The sequence below is a fragment of the Lynx canadensis genome, chromosome D4 (genome assembly GCF_007474595.2).
Source record: "Lynx canadensis isolate LIC74 chromosome D4, mLynCan4.pri.v2, whole genome shotgun sequence".
Lineage (NCBI taxonomy): Eukaryota > Metazoa > Chordata > Mammalia > Carnivora > Felidae > Lynx > Lynx canadensis.
Genome location: NC_044315.2, coordinates 88,067,267 through 88,085,537, shown reverse-complemented (window position 1 = coordinate 88,085,537; position 18,271 = coordinate 88,067,267). Strand labels below are relative to the sequence as shown.

The 18,271-nt window shown below is 46.6% G+C and overlaps 1 protein-coding gene across 8 annotated transcripts in view; it reads left to right on the top strand.

Annotated features, from left to right (window-relative positions):
* The window catches only part of FNBP1 (formin binding protein 1), a 140,278-nt gene that overhangs the window by 66,161 nt on the left and 55,846 nt on the right, over positions 1–18,271 (top strand). For all 8 annotated transcript variants that reach the window (XM_030292624.1, XM_030292628.1, XM_030292627.1 and 5 more), the window contains 2 exons: positions 11,237–11,299; positions 11,720–11,824. In XM_030292624.1, the coding sequence (XP_030148484.1) occupies positions 11,237–11,299; positions 11,720–11,824 (168 nt within the window). The remainder of the gene's footprint in view (positions 1–11,236; positions 11,300–11,719; positions 11,825–18,271) is intronic.

The window sequence follows — 18,271 nt, the reverse complement described above, 5'->3', positions numbered from 1 at the left end:
TCACCTGCTGAGTTCTTTTGCAGGAATATGGTCTTCTCATTGAGGTCTGTCTTGTCCACCTTATTTAAACTTACAAAGTCCCCCCCCAATTCCTTCCCCTCCTCATTGCCCCCACCTTCCCTGCTTTACTGTTTTTCCCTAGTGGTTGCCAGCGTCTAACATTTTACGTATCTGTTTCCTTGCGTCTCACGCTAGAACGTAAGCTCCATGAGGGCAAGAATTTTCTTGGTTACCATTGTATCTCGAGCTCGAGTGTCCGGGCGGGACAAAGCAGGCTCTTGATAAATACTCCCAGGGTGGAAGAAATAATTAAGAAGTGGCGAGAAGCAGTCTTAGACTCAAGTTTGTCCTCAGTGAGACTTCGTGTCACCGGTTGAGGATCCTTGTGTGTCTTTGCTGTGTTATAATCGGGTCCTTTCGTTCTGTTTACCCCCCGTTAATCACATGTCTTGTACAGTCCGTCATATCTGTAGTTTGAATTCTGTTCCCTTTTTATCAGAAATTATAGTGATTTATGAAGTAAATTACAGGTGGTACAGATACACGTTAAATAATATCTTGCGATACGTGCTGTTCCTTTTATTTTAAGGAGAATCGCAAGCACACATTTCTGAGTCACATGTTCTGCCGGGAAGAATTACAAACACCATGCTCTCTTGAAGCATTTTGTAATTATATTAAAATGACATTTGAGGAAGCTGGGAAACCTTTTATTTATTTCGTTTTTGCTTGTTTATTTATTTTTGAGAGAGAGAGAGAGCAGGGGAAGAGCAGAGGGAGAGGGGGTGGGGACGGAGAATCCCAAGCAGGCACCACGCTGACAGAGGAGAGCCCGATGCGGGGCTGGAACGCACAAACCGTGAGATCATGACCTGAGCCAAAGTCAGACACTTAACGGACTGAGCCACCCAGGCGCCCCAGGAAACTGGGAAACCTTTTAGAATTCCAGGACGCATACCGGTAGGCAAATGCGTATTTGCGGTGTTTTAATATTTACCATCATTTGGAGTGAACGCACATGGTGACACGTTGTATGTTGAGACGCTGTGACTTTAAAAATTATTCGGATGATATTGGCTATTTAGTTGTTTGGCCTCAGGTCTTCATGTTTCTGGATTTTCATAACTGATATCTTTTACGTTTTAACATTTACTCTCCACGGTTCCCCTCCGGAACGTTTTACTCCAGACCAGGAGGCTGGAGGCGTTGGGGCTGGAGAGTCAACCCGACTGTCCGGGCTGTCAGCACAGAGCCCGACGCGGGGCTCGAACCCACGAACCGCGAGATCATGACCTGAGCCGGAATCGGACGCTTAACCGACTGATTCTTTAACTTCCATGCAAGGAGGCCGGGTCAACGTGTGAACTTCTTCATGGGCAGTTAGCTGTGGCCAAGGAGCTCCTTGAGATGGAACGCTGATGACCAATGTGTCTTTCCCTTTTGGCTCCCCTCTTACTGGGTTTTAAAGTTTATTGTAAGAGAGAGAGCGAGAGCAAGTGGGGGAGGGACAGAGAGAGAGAGAGAGAGAGAGAGAGAGAGAGAATCCCAAGCATGCTCCGCACGGTCGGTGCAGAGCCCAATTCAGGGCTCGAACTCCTGAACCATGAGATCGTGACCTGAGCCCAAATCTAGAGCTGGACGCTTAACCGACTGAGCCACCCAGGCGTCCCTCCCCCAACTCTGATTAGTGAGTGATCTTATTTATTTTTGAAAAGAGGACTCTTAAAAACACGGCGAAATGGGATCTTTTCCCCTTTCTGGTGACGGCAGCGGTTGGCGGAAGGAGCGGAACAGAGCTGGGACTCACATCCAGGTCTGCTGGTGTCACATCTAGGGGCCTTTGACATAGCGGCGACATCCTAGCTGCCCAAAGGGATGATTTAGCATTTACAGGATTACTGCTGGATCTCATTACTGCCTAGAGCGTGTTCCCAAGTTCGGTTTGGAATGCTGCTGGAAAGTTATTTCTCCTCTAGATTTTGCTACGTTTGAGTAGACGAGTCTCTCACGAGAGTCTGCACGGTAAAAAATAGCTCCTTATGCAAAAGCTGTTTCCTTCCTATTTTGTCAAGATTTGAAAGGAAGGTAGTAAGAAGGAAGGAAGTAGAGGGAGGGATGGTCGTCTTGGGGGGGCGTTTCAGAGTGAGCCAGCTAGTCGATCTTTAAGTCTTAAGGTCCTTGGTTGTAAAATAGGACACTTGCTGTTCGTGTGTTTAGGAGAAAAGATGGGTTTTACGCCGCCCTGTCCGCATCTACCCATGTTCCCATGTTACGTGCAACTCTCTCACATAGTGTTGAAAAAGAATTATTTTTAACATTTATTTCGTTTTGAGAGACAGAGAGAGATTGAGCCCCAGTTGGGGAGGGGCAGAGAGAGAGGGAGACACAGAACCCGAAGCGGGCTCCAGGCTCCGAGCCGTCAGCACAGAGCCCGACGTGGGGCTCGAACCCACGAACTGTGAGATCATGACCTGAGTCGAAGTTGGACGCTTAACCGACAGAGCCACCCCAGGCGCCCCTCCCCATCCTTCTTTTGAAGGGGGGAGTGCTAGGATTCATTTATTAGTTGTCAATATTGTGTAGAATGTTACCAAAACTCTGGATTAGAGAACAAAAACTCGGGGCGTCTGGGTGGCTCAGTCGGTTAGGCATCCGACTTCAGCTCGGATCATGATCACACGGTTCGTGAGTTTGAGCCCCGCGTCGGGCTCTGGGCTGACGGCTCGGAGCCTGGAGCCTGCTTCGGAGTCTGTGTCTCCTCTCTCTCTCTCTGCCCCTTCCCTGCTCGCACTGTCTGTCTCAAAAATATATAAAGAAAGTTAAAAAAACCCCAAAACTTAAAGTTTTTATAAATCAGAACCTCGTTTTTCCAAGTTTTCTTCTAGACATCATTTATAGACATAAAGATATTGATATGTATATAGAGAGACAGATATGGGTGTATATATAACATCTATATAAGAATATATAACATTTAAGCGTATGAGTCCTATATAGATATAATTTATATTTTTATTTATTCTCCATTTAATATCATAAGCAGTTTCCACTTTCGTACGCGAAAACATACAATTTTCATAATTAGAATTGTAGTGGCTATGTATCATTCTAATGCTATTGTATACTTAATTAATTCTTTAATATTTGATCTATAGGCTATTACCGGTTTCTGATTACTTACTTATATAAACAATACTGCAGCAAACTCATTACTTTAATAGCTGTTTGGTGTGGGGGGGTGGGGATCGTTTCTCCCAGCTAAATTCCCAGAAAGAGAATACGAGGTCAAAGCATACGTGGTTTACGGTTCTCGATTAAGCTTCGGTCACTTACAAGAGTAACGGTCTTTAACAGAAGTAAATACACTCTTGTTGGCGATTTCTGCACATCGCATCCAGTTAGCAGAGAACTTCAGAGGGATCGTTTGGGGCAGCTCCAGCTTTGAGGCTGTCGCAGGGTTATCCACAGTGGTCACCACTAACCGCGTAAGAGGGATTTATGGAGATTTGTTGCCCCAGAAGGGGAGTCAGGAGGTTCCGGCCAACATTGACTGGAACCTCGAAGTAAACTTCTCCCAGCAGGTGGAAAGTATGGTTCATTACAAAATACTGGCCAGGAGCAGAATCGCTGTTTGGCAGTGGTTATCTGAAGAGTTCTAGAGGAAACAATTATACAGTACCTTCAGTGACTCACTAAAATGTTTAGAAACTCAGAGAGTTCTTACAAGATGCCGCATTACATAGAGTTGACCAGTAAATTTTTTTTTTTTCCCCTGAGATTTCGGGGATGTTTAAAAACGGATACTAGAAGATAACATTCCTCTTGAAGTTAGGTATTGGGTAGGTCCTATTTAGAAACCGAGGGAGGGACTTAATTTCCTACAAGGCAGCTTTGTAGCACTATGTTTAGAAAATGTTTTTATGAGTGATTACAGCAAAGAGACAGAAGGAAAGCGAAAAACGAAAGGAACGTACGTATGCGATCATCTAATTACAAATCTATCTCTGATCCCTTCGGTCCTGTTGAGATGCAACTTTGGGTACTGTGTTAAGCGATTTTAGATTTCGTGGCCTGGGAGAGGAGCATCGTTCCCAATAAGAGTTCCTCCTTCCTGGGGTTACCTCTTTTATTTAAATAAATCCAAAAGCGAGGAGCCCTAAAGAAGTTGTTGGTCTTTGGCAAGGTCATGCTGATACGACACCCACTGGTAGCCCCTGGTCTAATAGATCTCTAGAAGGTGTGTTTTGTTTTGTTTTGGAAGAACACGTGATAGTCGCATTCTGTTCATCAAGGGCCTGTCACCACTGTGGTTCTGTCACCCGCAGAACTGTAGACAGTCTGTCCTGTCATTTATGGGGTAGCATAGCTAGTTATCAGGGCGCTGAAATTCTGTTCTCGATTCCATAGATCTGAAGTGCAACTCTGGGTTCTGGGTTTCTCCCTCGGGAGCTGGAATGACACCTTCTTTTTCTTCTGAGACCGGGAATTACTTGACTGATGTTTTGTGTCCCAACTGACTCTCTCCTCTATCCAGGCACCTGCTTGTCACCTCCCGCCATGTGCCCGATGCAGCATCCCCCCCCCCACCAGTGCGCCAAAGAAAGAGGGGGTTCTGGAGCCCAGCAGCACTGGGAGTGATGTCCCAGGGCTGTGGGAGGCAGTGGCCCATGTAGCCCATCCAGAAAGAAACTTTGGATCCCCGAAACTCCTTTTTATCACACCCCATTCCAATCTGCATTTCCTCCAGTCAGTCAGTGGCACTCCTTTTTAACCTGGTTGCTCTGGCCACCTTCGCACCCCATCTTCTGTATAGTATCAGGTCCTGTGATCGGCTCTATCTTCAGTAAATGTCCTCAATCCAAACACTTCTCAACCCTCGTCCAGTCCCTCGTCGTCTCACCCGGAGGAGTGCTCCAGGCTTCCCGACTCCCCCCTCGGCTTCCGGGCTCGCCCCGTGGTCCGTGGCACAGCTCCCCATCTCCACCTGTACCCCCCGGTCCCTCTGCTGCACCTGCCACATTCGGAACGTTCTCCGCACGCCAGGGAGTCCGTGCAACCTTGTGGTGGCACAGAGCAGACCACGTCCTGGTGGCTTCCCCTCACGCTAATGTGGCTTTGGAAGCTTCCTTGGTCCAGCCGTCGCCTGCTTCGGCCTTATCTGTCATCTCCGTCTGGTCACATTGGCATCAGCTGTTCCGTGAGCACACCCAGCCCTCTCCCACCTCAGGGCATCTCCATTGCTGTTCCCGCTGCTCGCAAGGGTGTTTCCCCGGACCTCTGCAAGTCCGCTCCTACACTTTGTTCAAGAAACCTCATCCAGGGGCGCCTGGGTGGCTCCGTCCGTTAAGCGTCCGTCTTCGGCTCAGGTCATGATCTCACGGTTCCTGGGTTCGAGCCCCGCGTCGGGCTCTATGCTGACCATTCGGGGCCTGGAGGCTGCTTCGGATTCTGTGTCTCCCTCTCTCTCTCTGCCCCTCCCCTGCTCACACTCTGTCTGTGTCTCTCTCAAAAATAAATAAACATTAAAAAAAAAAAAGAAAGAAACATCACCCAGACTTCTCTATCTAAAATGCCGCTGTGCCCACACCCCCACCTCGTCCCCTTTTCTCTTCCTCTGTGTCCACCAGTTTTCACGAGGACAGCAGCACCCTGCGCATCTGGGCATGCAGTGTGGACTGAATGACTGAATCCCACTGTAAGAGCTTTTAGCCTTTTCAGGGAAGGATCACTGCCCCTAAAGTCCCACCCTGGTCACCCTGGCCCTCTATTGGGCGATCCTCCTTGTCTGGGTCTGGAAGTAACAGAGGTATACCCCGGGAAGAGGTCAAGGGAGGGCCGTGTCTCATCGGCTGCTTAAGATCATCCTGAGAGTTAATCAGGGGGGCACCTGGCTGGCCCAGCCCATAGAGCATGCTGTTGATCTCGGGGCTGTGAGTTCAAGTCTCACGTTGGACGTGGAACTTACTTAAAAAAAAAAAAAAAAAAAGTTAATCGGATTCTTCAGCACAATTAGGATTTTAAGGAACATGAAAGAAAGAGTTGTCCTGAAGAATAGGTAAAAAAGCCTTCTGGAGTCCAGGACCTTGTGCACGAGGAGCATTCTGGGTAGCAAAAGCCAGCATGAGAATGACAGGAACAGCGGGGTGAAGGCACATGGGGAGAAGGAGTGAAGGGAACTTGGCCGCAGGACGGTGAGTGGGGTCCCCTGCCCGGTGCCCAGATGGCCTGGGGGGGAAGGATGGGGGGAGTCAAGCAGCTAAGCATGATGCTGGGAGGCAGGCGCTTTAGGAACTTGAAACAAATTCACTGAGAAGGTTATTTGTATTATAAACGTGGGGGAAATAGACCTTCCCGAATCATTCCTCTTTATTTAATCATCTGACCATTCTGTATAAATCAGAATGCGACTCCCATCACATCCCGAACGCTCCCAGGTTTGTGGCTTGGGATCGAAGTGAGGGGGTGAAGGGCTCCCTCCGGCAGGGCTGAAGGTGGTTGAGTTTGCCCCGCAGCCCGCATCCACGGCTCCCCTTGGCCACACAGATTCGTAGCTGTGTTCATTAATCCCGAGTCGGGCTTCGAAGCTGTTAGTGTTCAGACCCACCACGCTGTGGGTTTTGAGGAAATTATAATATTTGTCCCAGGCATATTTTCTGCAAGCTGCTTTTTTTCGTTGGCCTTTTCAAGTCTTTGTATTCCTTTGTTTTCATCTGTGGAATCTGAGTTTTATTTAAAATTCCAGATGGTTGACTGTCCTCAATTGAGTGTTTATGCTTTTTTTTTTTCCACTTTTTTTTTTTTTTTTGGAAGTGACTGTTCTCAGATCAGTGCTATATTTTGCTTTTTTGTGGAGTTTTAAAAATTAACGGTCTATTATATATAAATCTAGTAAAAAAGAGCAGCTGCTGTACCTAATTGTGGGGTGTGAATAATAGACATTCTCACAGCCTAACGATGATCTCTTGCAGTGCAGTAAAACTTTCTTGGGAGCTCTGTCATTGAAGTTTTTCTTTAAGTTTGTGGTTGTTTATTTTAGGTTCCCTGTGATTCTTATCTTATCTTAGCTGCCCCCGGTCCCTGGGAGATTTCTAACAGCAACAACAACAAAAATTGGAAGGATGGTTTTTATTTGTATAGATTTTATCTGTATATAGTTTTTAAATTGTTTCTTAATGTTTATTTTGGGGGGGGGGGTGAGAAGCATGAGTGCGGAAGGGGCAGAGAGAAAGGAAGACACAGAATCGGAAGCAGGCTCCAGGCTCTGTGCTGTCAGCACGGAGCCTGACGCGGGGCTCGAACCCACAAACCACGAGATCATGACCTGAGCCGAAGTAGGACGCTGAGCCGACTGAGCCACCCAGGCGCCCCTTATCTGTATATTTTTAAGGTTCAACCAGAAAGGGGAAAGGAAAGGAAGTTTAGCTGCTACCTGCCGTACCATCAGGCATTTTTGAAAGTCTGTCATCACCTTGGAAGAGACACAAAAGCATCTTGCCTCCAGCAGAAAGTCAGGAGCATCTCTCTGGGTCTCTAGTGATGGCATTTCCTGTCTTCTCTGGCGATAGGAGAAAAGCGCCGTGGTGACTTCACTCTGTAGCTCCAAAAGACCTATTCTCTTTTTCTAGAGAACAATTCCTCTTTCTTTAGCGCTTGGAGGCACACTTTTTAGATACACAGTTGCTCACTGTCCTGGGAAGAAATGCTTTGCCATTGTTTGCGAAGAAACAACAAACCCATCTGGCAAGCTGGTTTGTTTGTTTACCTTTGTTCCTGTTAACTAGCCTTTCGGATTGAAGGAGGGGACGGAGAGCTGGCCGCAGATGAACCACTGGTAGGTGGCCGTCCACTCAGGACGGTCCGGAGGGCTCCGGTACCACCCGCCAACTTCCCCAGGGCTCAGCACCACGTCTTTTTGTGTGTGTTGTAGCCACAGATGAGTTTTGGAGGAACGTATTGCCAGGAAAGAAAGATTAGGAGGGAAATCACTGACACCTCGATTTTTCCTTGTGTCACTGGAAACCTTAGGGTCTCAAGTGTAGTTCTCAGATGATTTTTTTTTTTAACGTGTTATTTTGTATTTGAGAGAGTTAAAGAGACAGAGAGAGCACGAGCAGGGGAGGGGCAGAGAGACTGAGAATCCGAAGCAGGCTCCATGCTCCTAGCTGTCAGCGCAGAGCCCGATGCGGGGCTCGAACTCACAACCGTGAGATCACGACCTGAGCCGAAATCGGGAGTCGGAAGCCCCCCAGGCACCCCTGGAATAAATTCATATTTATTATTAGATATTAAATGGAGGGGTGGTAAGAACATCCACTGTATGGGTTTTCAATCAAAATCAGCCCTCATGCTCCCAGAATGTGACTTTTTTTGGAGCAGGGGGTGGCGGGGTGGGGGGGGGGGGGACACCTGTTGCCTTCAGAGAAGACGCCTTTGATGTTAAACCCGAGTCAACCTTTCCCGGCAGAGCCTGTCACTTTCCCCGTGTTCTTGTGTGTGCATTTCCTCTCTCCGCCCAGGACGGGCCTCGTGTTTTGGGAGAAACGTTCATGTCGAGAGCATGAACCCAGACTCCAGCTCAGTTCCCTTTCATCCCTGTGTCTGTTAACGAAACCTGAGAAGTGAAGCCCCCCCCCGGGGGGCCCCCTCTTGGATTCCTAAATTGCTGGATGGAGAAAAGGTGCCTGAAAAGGGAGCTTAAAACCGAGAAGCGTGGCCTCGAAAGAGAGACAAGGAAGGAGTCCCTTATAAAAGAGCCAGAATCTGATTTTGTCTCCTCCTTCCTGTCCTCCCCAGTCCTCAGTCCTCCTTTGTGACTCAGCCCGGCCCTAGGCTCTGACTAGGAGAGATAAACTCAGAGGGGGAGGGTGGGGGGGAGGGGGAGCCTCCACCATCAGTCTGCTTTCAACCTGCCTTCTGGCCACGACATTCCCCACCTTGTCTGTCAGAACACAGACGGCACATTCAAGCCCAGTCATTCCGGGAAGGTTGTTCAGTAGCAGGAAGGTTTACCTGGCTGCGGAGAAGGTTCAGGAAAAGCACTAAGAGCTAGTGCCGAACCCCGGGGGCCAGTCAGGGTGGGGAGCTGCTGTGGTCCCCTCCGTCCCAGGGGGCGGGGGTTCCTGACGGGAGCCGTGGCCTCGGTCGAGGACCCAGCCAACCCAGAATTTCTCAGCAAGAGGACCTTCAGATACACCTAAATTCCCCACCCTCCGATGCACCAGAACGTCTGTGGCAAATCTGACAGAACCGGAGGGCCCGGGAGGCCGTGTGTGGTCCATATCCCCGGGTCAGCCGCTGGGGACACAGAGGACAGATCTGGGAAATTCCCACCACATTGACGAAGTCAGTGATGTCACAGCTGAAGGAGATTACAGGATTTAGGAAACGCTGGTGATTTGGGGCCACGGGATAAAAAGGACATCAGTTTCTTAACATTTCTATGTATTTCTGGTCTTTCCTTGGGATCTCATCTCCTTTGGAGATCTTGTCCAGGCTGTGGCTCTAACCACCCACGTGATGCTGGTGACGTCCACGCTGATCTTTTTAGCGTTGACCCTTCCCTGAGCTCACACTCGGCCATCCAGCTCCGCGGTAGGCTCTCCACTTGGGGGTGTCTTAGAATGTCAACCTAACAAAGCTAAAACTGTCTGACTCCAGTACCCCCCTCCTAAAGCTCAGACCAGCAATCTTGGAGTCAACCCTGAAACTTCCGTACCTCCACTCCCATCTGATCCTGGGGTTTTCCTGACACCTGGGAAGGACACCTAGAGTCTGACCCCCGCTCACCACCTACGCTGCTGCCCTGTGGTCCAAGTCTCCCATCTCCCGGGTTGGAGAGAGACCTGGAACCTTCCTTCACAACATGGCGCCTCTTTGTGACCCATGGTTCCCCAGCTCATTCAGACCCAAAGTCTACAAGACTCTACACAGGCTGGCCCTTTCTTCTCTGACCCCATTTCCTGATAGTGCCTGAGGCTTACCCCTGCTCTAGCCCTTTGGGGTCCTTACTGGTCAACACAAGGCACGTACGTGCCACGGGACCTTGGCAGAGAGCAGGGGGCTGAACTTACTTTTCAATCTAAGAAGATCTAAGTAATGGAAACATTCATCTACACAAATGTTTGCAGGGGCATTATTCCTGTAGCCCCAAACTGGGAAAACCCTAATGTTCATCAACTGTGAATGGAGAAACAAAATCGGTATATGCCCATACAATGGAGTGTCACTGGGCAGTAAAAAAGAGAGAAAGGACCGAGACCTACGTGACAACGTGGATGAACCTGGAAGACATTCTGCCTGGTGAACATTACGTGCTAATGGAAGCCGTTGTGCCAGTCACAAAAGACCTCACGGCCTAGGATTCCATTCATAGGAAATAATCCAGAGCAGGCAAATTTATGGAGACGTAAGGTAGAGTAGCGGTTGCCCAGGGCTGGGGGGGGGGGTGGTGGGTATGACGTGTTAGACGTTCAGGCTGTCCTTTTGGGGTGATAAAATGTTCTCAGACTGTGGTGATGGTTGCACAATTCTGCGACTGCACCAACGAGCGCTGAGTTGTACAACTCCAATGGGCGAATCGTGTGCTACGTGAATTCTCAAAGCAGCGGAAAAATAAAGGTCTCCGTGGTCGCTGTCCTAACGAACGTTCCTGCCCTTTTCACGAGTGTTGCGCGTGGGTCTGAGGACTCGAGATTATCCTACCTGAAGTTTGAGGGGGAAACTCTGTGACTGTGTTTTCATTTCCCCTTTATTTTTTATTTATTTATTTTTTAATGTTTCATTTATTTTTGAGACAGAGAGAGATAGAGCATGAGCAGGGGAGGGGCAGAGAGAGAGGGAGACACAGAATCCGAAGCGGGCTCCGGGCTCCGAGCCGTCAGCACAGAGCCCAATGTGGGGCTCGAACTCACAGACCGCGAGATCATGACCTGAGCCGAAGTCGGACGCTTAACCAGCTGAGCCGCCCAGGCGCCCCTCCCCTTTATTTTTTAAGTCTTCCCTTCTTTGGAGTGCACTAGAGATTCAGTATTTCAATACGGTTTAGGGGGCGCCTGGCTGGCTCATTAGGCAGAGCACGTGACGCTGGATCCCAGGGTTGTGAGTTCAAGCCCCCCGTTGGGCGTGGAGTCTACTTAAAACAAGAAATTAAATATGATTTGAGTTGATGATTTTTTTTCCCTCAGGTGTGACCCTGGGAAAGAGGGGGTGCTAATCACTGTGCGTTTTCTGTTTCCAGTACTTTCACGATGGGCGGAAGGCACAACAGCACATAGAGATCTGCTGGAAGCAACTCGAATCAGTAAGTGGAGGACAAACGGCCCGAGAAACGGCTTTAGGTTTCCTAAATGTGAACGCGAGCTCGAAGCGATCAGTAAGCGCGAAACAAAAACGCCCAAGACACGCCTTCAGAGATCTTCCAGTTTGAATTGGATCTGTTTGTAGGCACCCTTAGGGAGACTAGGATGTTGAGCCCCGAGAGCTCACGTAGAGTGTTTTTCTTAAAAAAGAAAAAAAAAAAATCACACGGAAAGAACAAAGGGGAGATGGGTTTGGGTGGAAATAAACGCAGCTGTTCGAGTAACTTACTGAAATCGTCACAAATCAGCTCAGAGGAAGGAGAAAGCTCTTTGGGGGATGGAGATGAAATGATACCCTCGCGTAGGAATCTCGCGGTTGCATTAACACCTGCTCTCCTGCCACCGCTCGCCCCTGCTTTCAGAGTAAAAGGCGATTTGAACGTGACTGCAAAGAGGCGGACAGGGCACAGCAGTACTTTGAGAAGATGGACGCCGACATCAATGTCACCAAAGCAGACGTTGAGAAGGTGAGGTGACAGTGAGACTCTTTCACTTACTTCCCTTATCTGGGCCTGGAGCCTCTCCTCCCCAGGCTGCCTGTCCCCAAGCTCTCCTTTCCGACGGCACCGCACAAGGCCACCCACCCTGGGATCAGTGCTTTCCGTTTTGTGTCACCTGTCGTGGGGGCCAGAAGCCCTGACTTTCGGGGCGTCTCCGGTGTGCCGATCGGGGGCAGTTGGCCGAATTGTGTAGTCCCCAGGATGGTGACGCGGAGACTCAGCCTGGGAGCGGCTCGCAGCAGGGTGGTTTCCGGAGGTTGTGGCTTTTCCCTTAATGGCTTTTCAAAGAACAAGCCCACCCCTTTAAAAGCCAGAGCACAGGGCTGCAGAGCCATCTGGAAGATTTCGGCTGCCTCTGATGCTTCCGTTTGGGAGATAAAGGGCCTGGAGGGCCGGCCTGCCTTGCTGTGGATTCATTCCGGTTGTTAGCAGGTTGTAGCTGAGGGCTGGCATCTGGGCGTCCCCGACTTGTGTCGCAGTTAGGAAGGTGATAAAGCTCGCACTGTACCTTCTTGTGGTCTTCTGTGTGTTTTTCCCTAGAAGCGGAGTTTTCTTTTCCGAAGAGTCATCAATACAGGGTAAACAGCTTAAGGCTGGTAAATGGCGGTATTCATCCCATGCCCGCCCAGGGCCGTTTCGGCATCCTCGGCCTGCTGCTCTCTGTGGGGAGAAGCCTGGCATTTTCATAGGTTTCTTTCACTTTTGCCAGATTCGTGGGGGACGAGTTTAGTTGGAAAATAGCGTGGATGATTTAGTTATTGGTCTAGGTCCGCCAGATGCCTGGCTTAAAGCCTAGGTATTTATCACCCTGCCTTCCTTGAACATTGCCGAAGAGATTAAAATACATAGTCTCAATGTCTGTATTTGAGCCCGAGTGTGGATACTTTACCAAAGGATATTAATGTGCTGATAGAGTAACCATAAAGTACCGTAGCTTTGTCATAAATTCCTATTAAATAGCCAGCTCCCCAAACTGTTTAAAATGGGACTCAGTTGAAATCGTTTGGGGGCTAAATGAGGTACGTCAGTATAGGGGCAGCGTACCTCGCAAAGACATGCCCCTTCTTTATCAAATGTTTTCTTAGCCTAAATGTTAAATCAGAGTGAATTTTACTCATTTAAAGATCTTCTTAGAAGAAAATTACTTTTGTGGGGTGCCTGGGCGGCTCAGTGGGTTAAGCGTCCGACTTCGGCTCAGGTCATGATCTCACGGCTCGTGAGTTTGAGCCCCACGTTGGGCTCTGGGCTGATGACTCGGAGCCTGGAGCCTGCTTCCGATTCTGTGTCTCCCTCTCTCTCTGCCCCTCCCCCGCTTGCACTCTGTCTGTCTGTCTCTCTCTCTCAAAAATAAAAAACATAAAAAAATTAATAAAAAAGGAATTTCTCTTACGGCCTTTCCTTAGCATAAAAGCTATCCTTGCTTATTACAAAAATACTTGACGGGCGCCTGGGTGGCTCAGTCGGTTAGGCGTCTGACTTCGGCTCAGGTCATGATCTCACGGTCCGTGAGTTCGAGCCCTGCATCGGGCTCTGTGCTGACAGCCTGGAGCCTGCTTCAGGTTCTGTGTCTCCCTCTCTCTCTGTCCCTTCCCCGCTCCCGCTCTGTGTCTGTCTCTCTCAAAAATAAATAAAGATAAAAAAAAAGAAATACAATCTTATTGATGCCTTTGAAGTCTGTCCCTAACTTCATGCCCCTGATCCTCACCCTAGAGGTGCCCTTTATCCTTAATTCGGTGTTAATCACCTTCTTGCTAATTGTCCCAGCTTTGCCACGGGTGTACGTATCTCCGAAGAGTATATTTATAATTTTGCTTCTTTTTCACCATTATGTAAACAAAAATCATACTTTCACTTATTTCCTTCATTCTTGATTGTTTTTTCGTTCGGCGTGATGTTCTTAATTCACATGGACTGTGTAATGTTAGAGCCAGATGCCTTGCTAAATTCTCTTTGTATTTCTACTTTGGAGTGTGTGTGTGTGTGCGTGCGTGTGTGTGTGTGTGTGTGTGTGTGTGTGTGTGTGTGTTTAGAGACAGGCCTATCACCAGCAAATAATGACAGCTTTATTTCTTTTTCAACCCTTATGCCTTTTATTTATTTTTCTCCTCTTGCTCTGTTGGTCATGAGCGCCATTATGCTGGTAAAAGCAATTATTGTGGACTTCTTTATCTCGATTCTTGAGTGTGAAGAGAGTACTTCAAATAATTCTCCATTAAGCATGATTCTAATATATACACTTTATCAGGCTAACTGACCTGAGTCAGTTTTCTTATATTGAACCAAATTAGCATTCTTGTGACGAACCCAACTAGGTGATGATGTTTTGGGTTTGATTTTTTTTTTAATACGTTAGCTGAATTGGTTTTGTAAATATTTTACCTAAGAGTTTTGCATCTGTTTCCATTGAAATGGATCTATAATTTTCCTTTTCCGTCTGTCCTAGTTTGCTTTATGAGCATGTTGCCGGTTTGTTTGTTTTTCTATTTTCTGAAATAATCCATGGAAGTTGAAATTAATGTTTCTTGAACGTTTCGTAATACTTCACTGTGGGAAGTCTCTAACTACAGAGTCAATTCCTTCATCGTCTGCTTCCCCTTTGGTCGGTACTGGCAGATTGTGTTTTTCTAGACCTATATCCACTTCATCCTGAATTTTCAAATTTATTGGCTTAAAAATTTTTTTTTATGTTTATTTATTATCGAGAGACAGAGACAGAGCACGAGCGAGGGAGGGGCAGAGAGAGAGGGAGACACAGAATCCGAAGCAGGCTCCAGGCTCTGAGTTGTCAGAACAGAGCCCGACGCGGGGCTGGAACCCGCGAACGGCGAGATCATGACCTGAGCCGAAGTTGGACACTCAACCGACTGAGCCACAGGCGCCCCTTAAATTTATTGGCTTAAAGTTGCCCATAATATTCTCTCACCTTAGTTTTGCTGCCTGTGCTGTTGTACCCCCTTATTTACTCCTAAAATTGTTTATTTATATCTCTGGGGGTTTTTTTGGAGGACCAGCATTCCAGATCATTTTTATTCGCATTTTCCGAGAACCTGAAATCGATCGTCATGGAGCTTCCTTTGTCTATTTGTAGTTTCTATTTCATCTAGTTTCTTTTTCTTTTTCTTCTTCCTCTTCTGTCAGTGTCTTTGGATTTATTCTCCTCCCCTTCCAGAAATTTCTTTCTTCGGTTGTTTATGTCATTACAGTCTTTCATCTTTTCTTTTTTTTTTCGTTTTTTTAAAATGTGTGTTTATTTGGTTTGTTTGTTTTTATTATTGTTTTTGAAAGAGAGCACGCAAACAGGAAGGGGGCAGAGAGAGAGGGAGACACAGACTCCGAAGCAGGCTCCAGGCTCTGAGCTGTCAGCACAGAGCCCGACACGGGGCTCGAACCCAAGAACCGTGAGATCATGACCTGAGCCAAAGTCAGACGCTCAACCGACTGAGCCACCCAGGCGCTCCTTTCTTCTTTTCTAATATGAGCATTTAAGTAATACATTTCCCATTTACATATGATTTTGTGTGTAACCCACAGATTTTGATATGAAGTATTGTTATTGTTCATTTCCAGATACTTTTCATTTCCTTTACTATTATTGAATCTCTCCTATGATTTATTTGCAAGCCTATTTTAAAATTTCCCACTGTATGACGTAGTTAAACTTCTCTTTGATAAGTTCAGTACCTTTGATATTGATTTCTATAATTTAATTGCATCATCGTTCTGGAAACTCTGAGTTTGAATCTTTGGTTTATTTGAGACTTGTTTTATGCCCCAACGCATGGTCAGTTTTTATCAGTGTTCTATAAGTAATTGAAAAGAATATGTATTTTCCATCCCTACCTATTTGCATTAGATCTAACTTGCTGATATGCAAATCCTCCCATCGTGAAGGATTCTTGTTGCCATTGGTTGTATCATTTCTTTGTGGGAGATATGTTACTTCTTTGTGCCTTACTTTTCTTGTCTGTAAAATGGGAACACAGAAGAACAGGATTCATGGGAATACTAACAGTGTTCGTATGTACAAGGGACTCAAAGCCATTTATGGCAGATCATAATGGTGGAAGATTTGTCATTTACTCTTACTTTTTTCTCTTCTACCGTGAAGTTACCTTAGGAAAAAATAAATTTTAGGAGCGCCCGGCTGGCTTAGTCAGTAGAGCGTGCGACTCTGACTTGGGGACGGGAGTTTGAGCCCCATGTTGGGCATAGAGATTACTTAAAGAAATTAAATTTGGGTACCTGGGTGGCTCAGTTGGTTAAGCGTCTGACTCTTGGTGTTGGCTCAGATCTTGATGTCACGTCGGTGAGTTCAAGCCCCACGTCAGTGCTGGGCTGACAGCATGGAGCCTGCTTGAGATTCTCTCTCCTCTCTCTCTTCCCCTCCCCTGCCCTCTCTCTCTTTCTCAAAATAAATAAATAAACTTAAAAAAAAACAACTAAAAAAAAAGAAATTAAATAAATTAAAAAAAGAAAGCCTTTAAAAAAATAAATAAATTTTAGAATTGCAGTACCTTCAGTGTGTTTTAAGTTTTCATCCATGTGTGGTGAATTTCTTTCTGCCGTGATGCTTTATGCCTTAAAGTCTGTATTGCCTGATCTATGCTAGCTCTTTTGGTTAGCCATGGGGGGCATGGCGAGATTTCTTTTGAATCCACTCTGATGGTCCTTATCTTTCCCCTGGAGCGTTTGGATTCATGTGTATCATCTCATTTTGTTTTCTCTTTGTCTCGCTTTCTCTATGTTCCCTTACCTCTTGCCTTGACCCTCTTTGTTTCTTGCCTTCTCGCGCTTTGAAATTTTTGTTTTTGTTTTATTTTCCTCATTCGGTCTTTCCCCTGGGCCATTTTGGAGATCTCCTGTATTCTCTTCCTATGCTTTTATTGGCTAGCCTAGACATTTGAACAGACGTATTCAGCCTGCACTACAAAGTATATCGGAATCTTTAGTGATGTTTTCTCTTTTTTCTTTAAAAAAATTTTTTTTTAGTGTTTATTTATTTTTGAAGGAGAGAGAGACAGAGTGTGAGCAGGGGAGGGGAAGAGAGAGAGGGAGACACAGAATCGGAAGCAGGCTCCAGGCTCCGAGCCGTCAGCACAGAGCCCGACGCGGGGCTCGAACTCACAGACCGCGAGATCGTGACCTGAGCCGAAGTCGGACGCTTAACCGACTGAGCCACCCAGGCGCCCCAGTGATGTTTTCTCACACAACCCTTTAACTAAACCAGCTCCCTTGTTGCCATTTATTTGTGAGTATTTGGGGTTCAATTACACAAGCTGGGCTTTGGTAATTTTATACAGTCCTATAAGTATGCTTTCCACTTTCTTTGTTCACTATTCCTTTTTGTATCGGGGATCTTAATTCCTTCTTAATTCCAAAGGACATCCTTTAGAAGTGCCATTAGCCAAGATTCATTGCAATAAAATCTCAGCGTTCGTTGGATTGGAATGGACTTCACTTCCCTCTCATCTCGGAAAGATGATTTCTCCATGTATACAATCCCAGGGTGATTGTACCTGGAGGAACCTAATTCTGCCATCTCCTGGCTCTCATTTGTGTTGAGAAGTCACAAGGGATGAGAAGTCCGTGTAACTGTTAACCCTTTGAAGATCATGTCTGTTCTTCTTGCTGACTATGGAGATATTTTTGGTCTAAGTTCTTCGCTGACATTTCACTATAACATATCTAGCTGTGAATTTCTTTTCTATCTTGCTTCTGATTCACTGAAGTTATTGGCTCCAGATTGGAGTTTTCCTACACATGCCTATCCGTCTTTCTTCTATTTCTTCTGGAACTCTGATGATAAGGTGCAAGTTAAAACTTCTACTTTGTATCCTCTTTGCCTGTGAAAGTGTATTTGTATTTCTCATCTCTGTCTCTCTGTCTCTTCTGTGTCCCGTGGAATTCCTTCAGATATGACTTTCATTTCACGAATTCTCTCTTACGCTGTGTCTAGTCTGTGGGTTCTCTAAGTTCTCTAAGTTCAGGTGTTAATTTTACTTTCCAGAAGTTCCTTCAGGCTCTATTTAAAATCTGTGGAGACATTTTGTTATTTTCTGGTGACGTTGTCACACTTTCACATCATATGTTACTTCTTGAGACATAGGAAATGTACCAATTTTATATTCTCTTTTTGATTAATTTCAGCGTCTACTCTTTGCGGGCCCGATGCTTCAATTTGCTGTTTCTGCTCACTTGCTCACGGTGACTTGTTTCCTTGTGTATTTTTGTGATACAGACATTTCTTCTATAATGCCATAAACGCATCGCCGCGAACCTTACGTTCTGCAAAAATACTGCTAAAAACAACAGACAGGGCTTCTGGGGGAAAATAGGCCTGGAAACTGATCTCTCAATAGTGAAGAGAACTTGGTACCCAGAGCTCCAACAGAAGAACAACTTTAGTAAAACTAG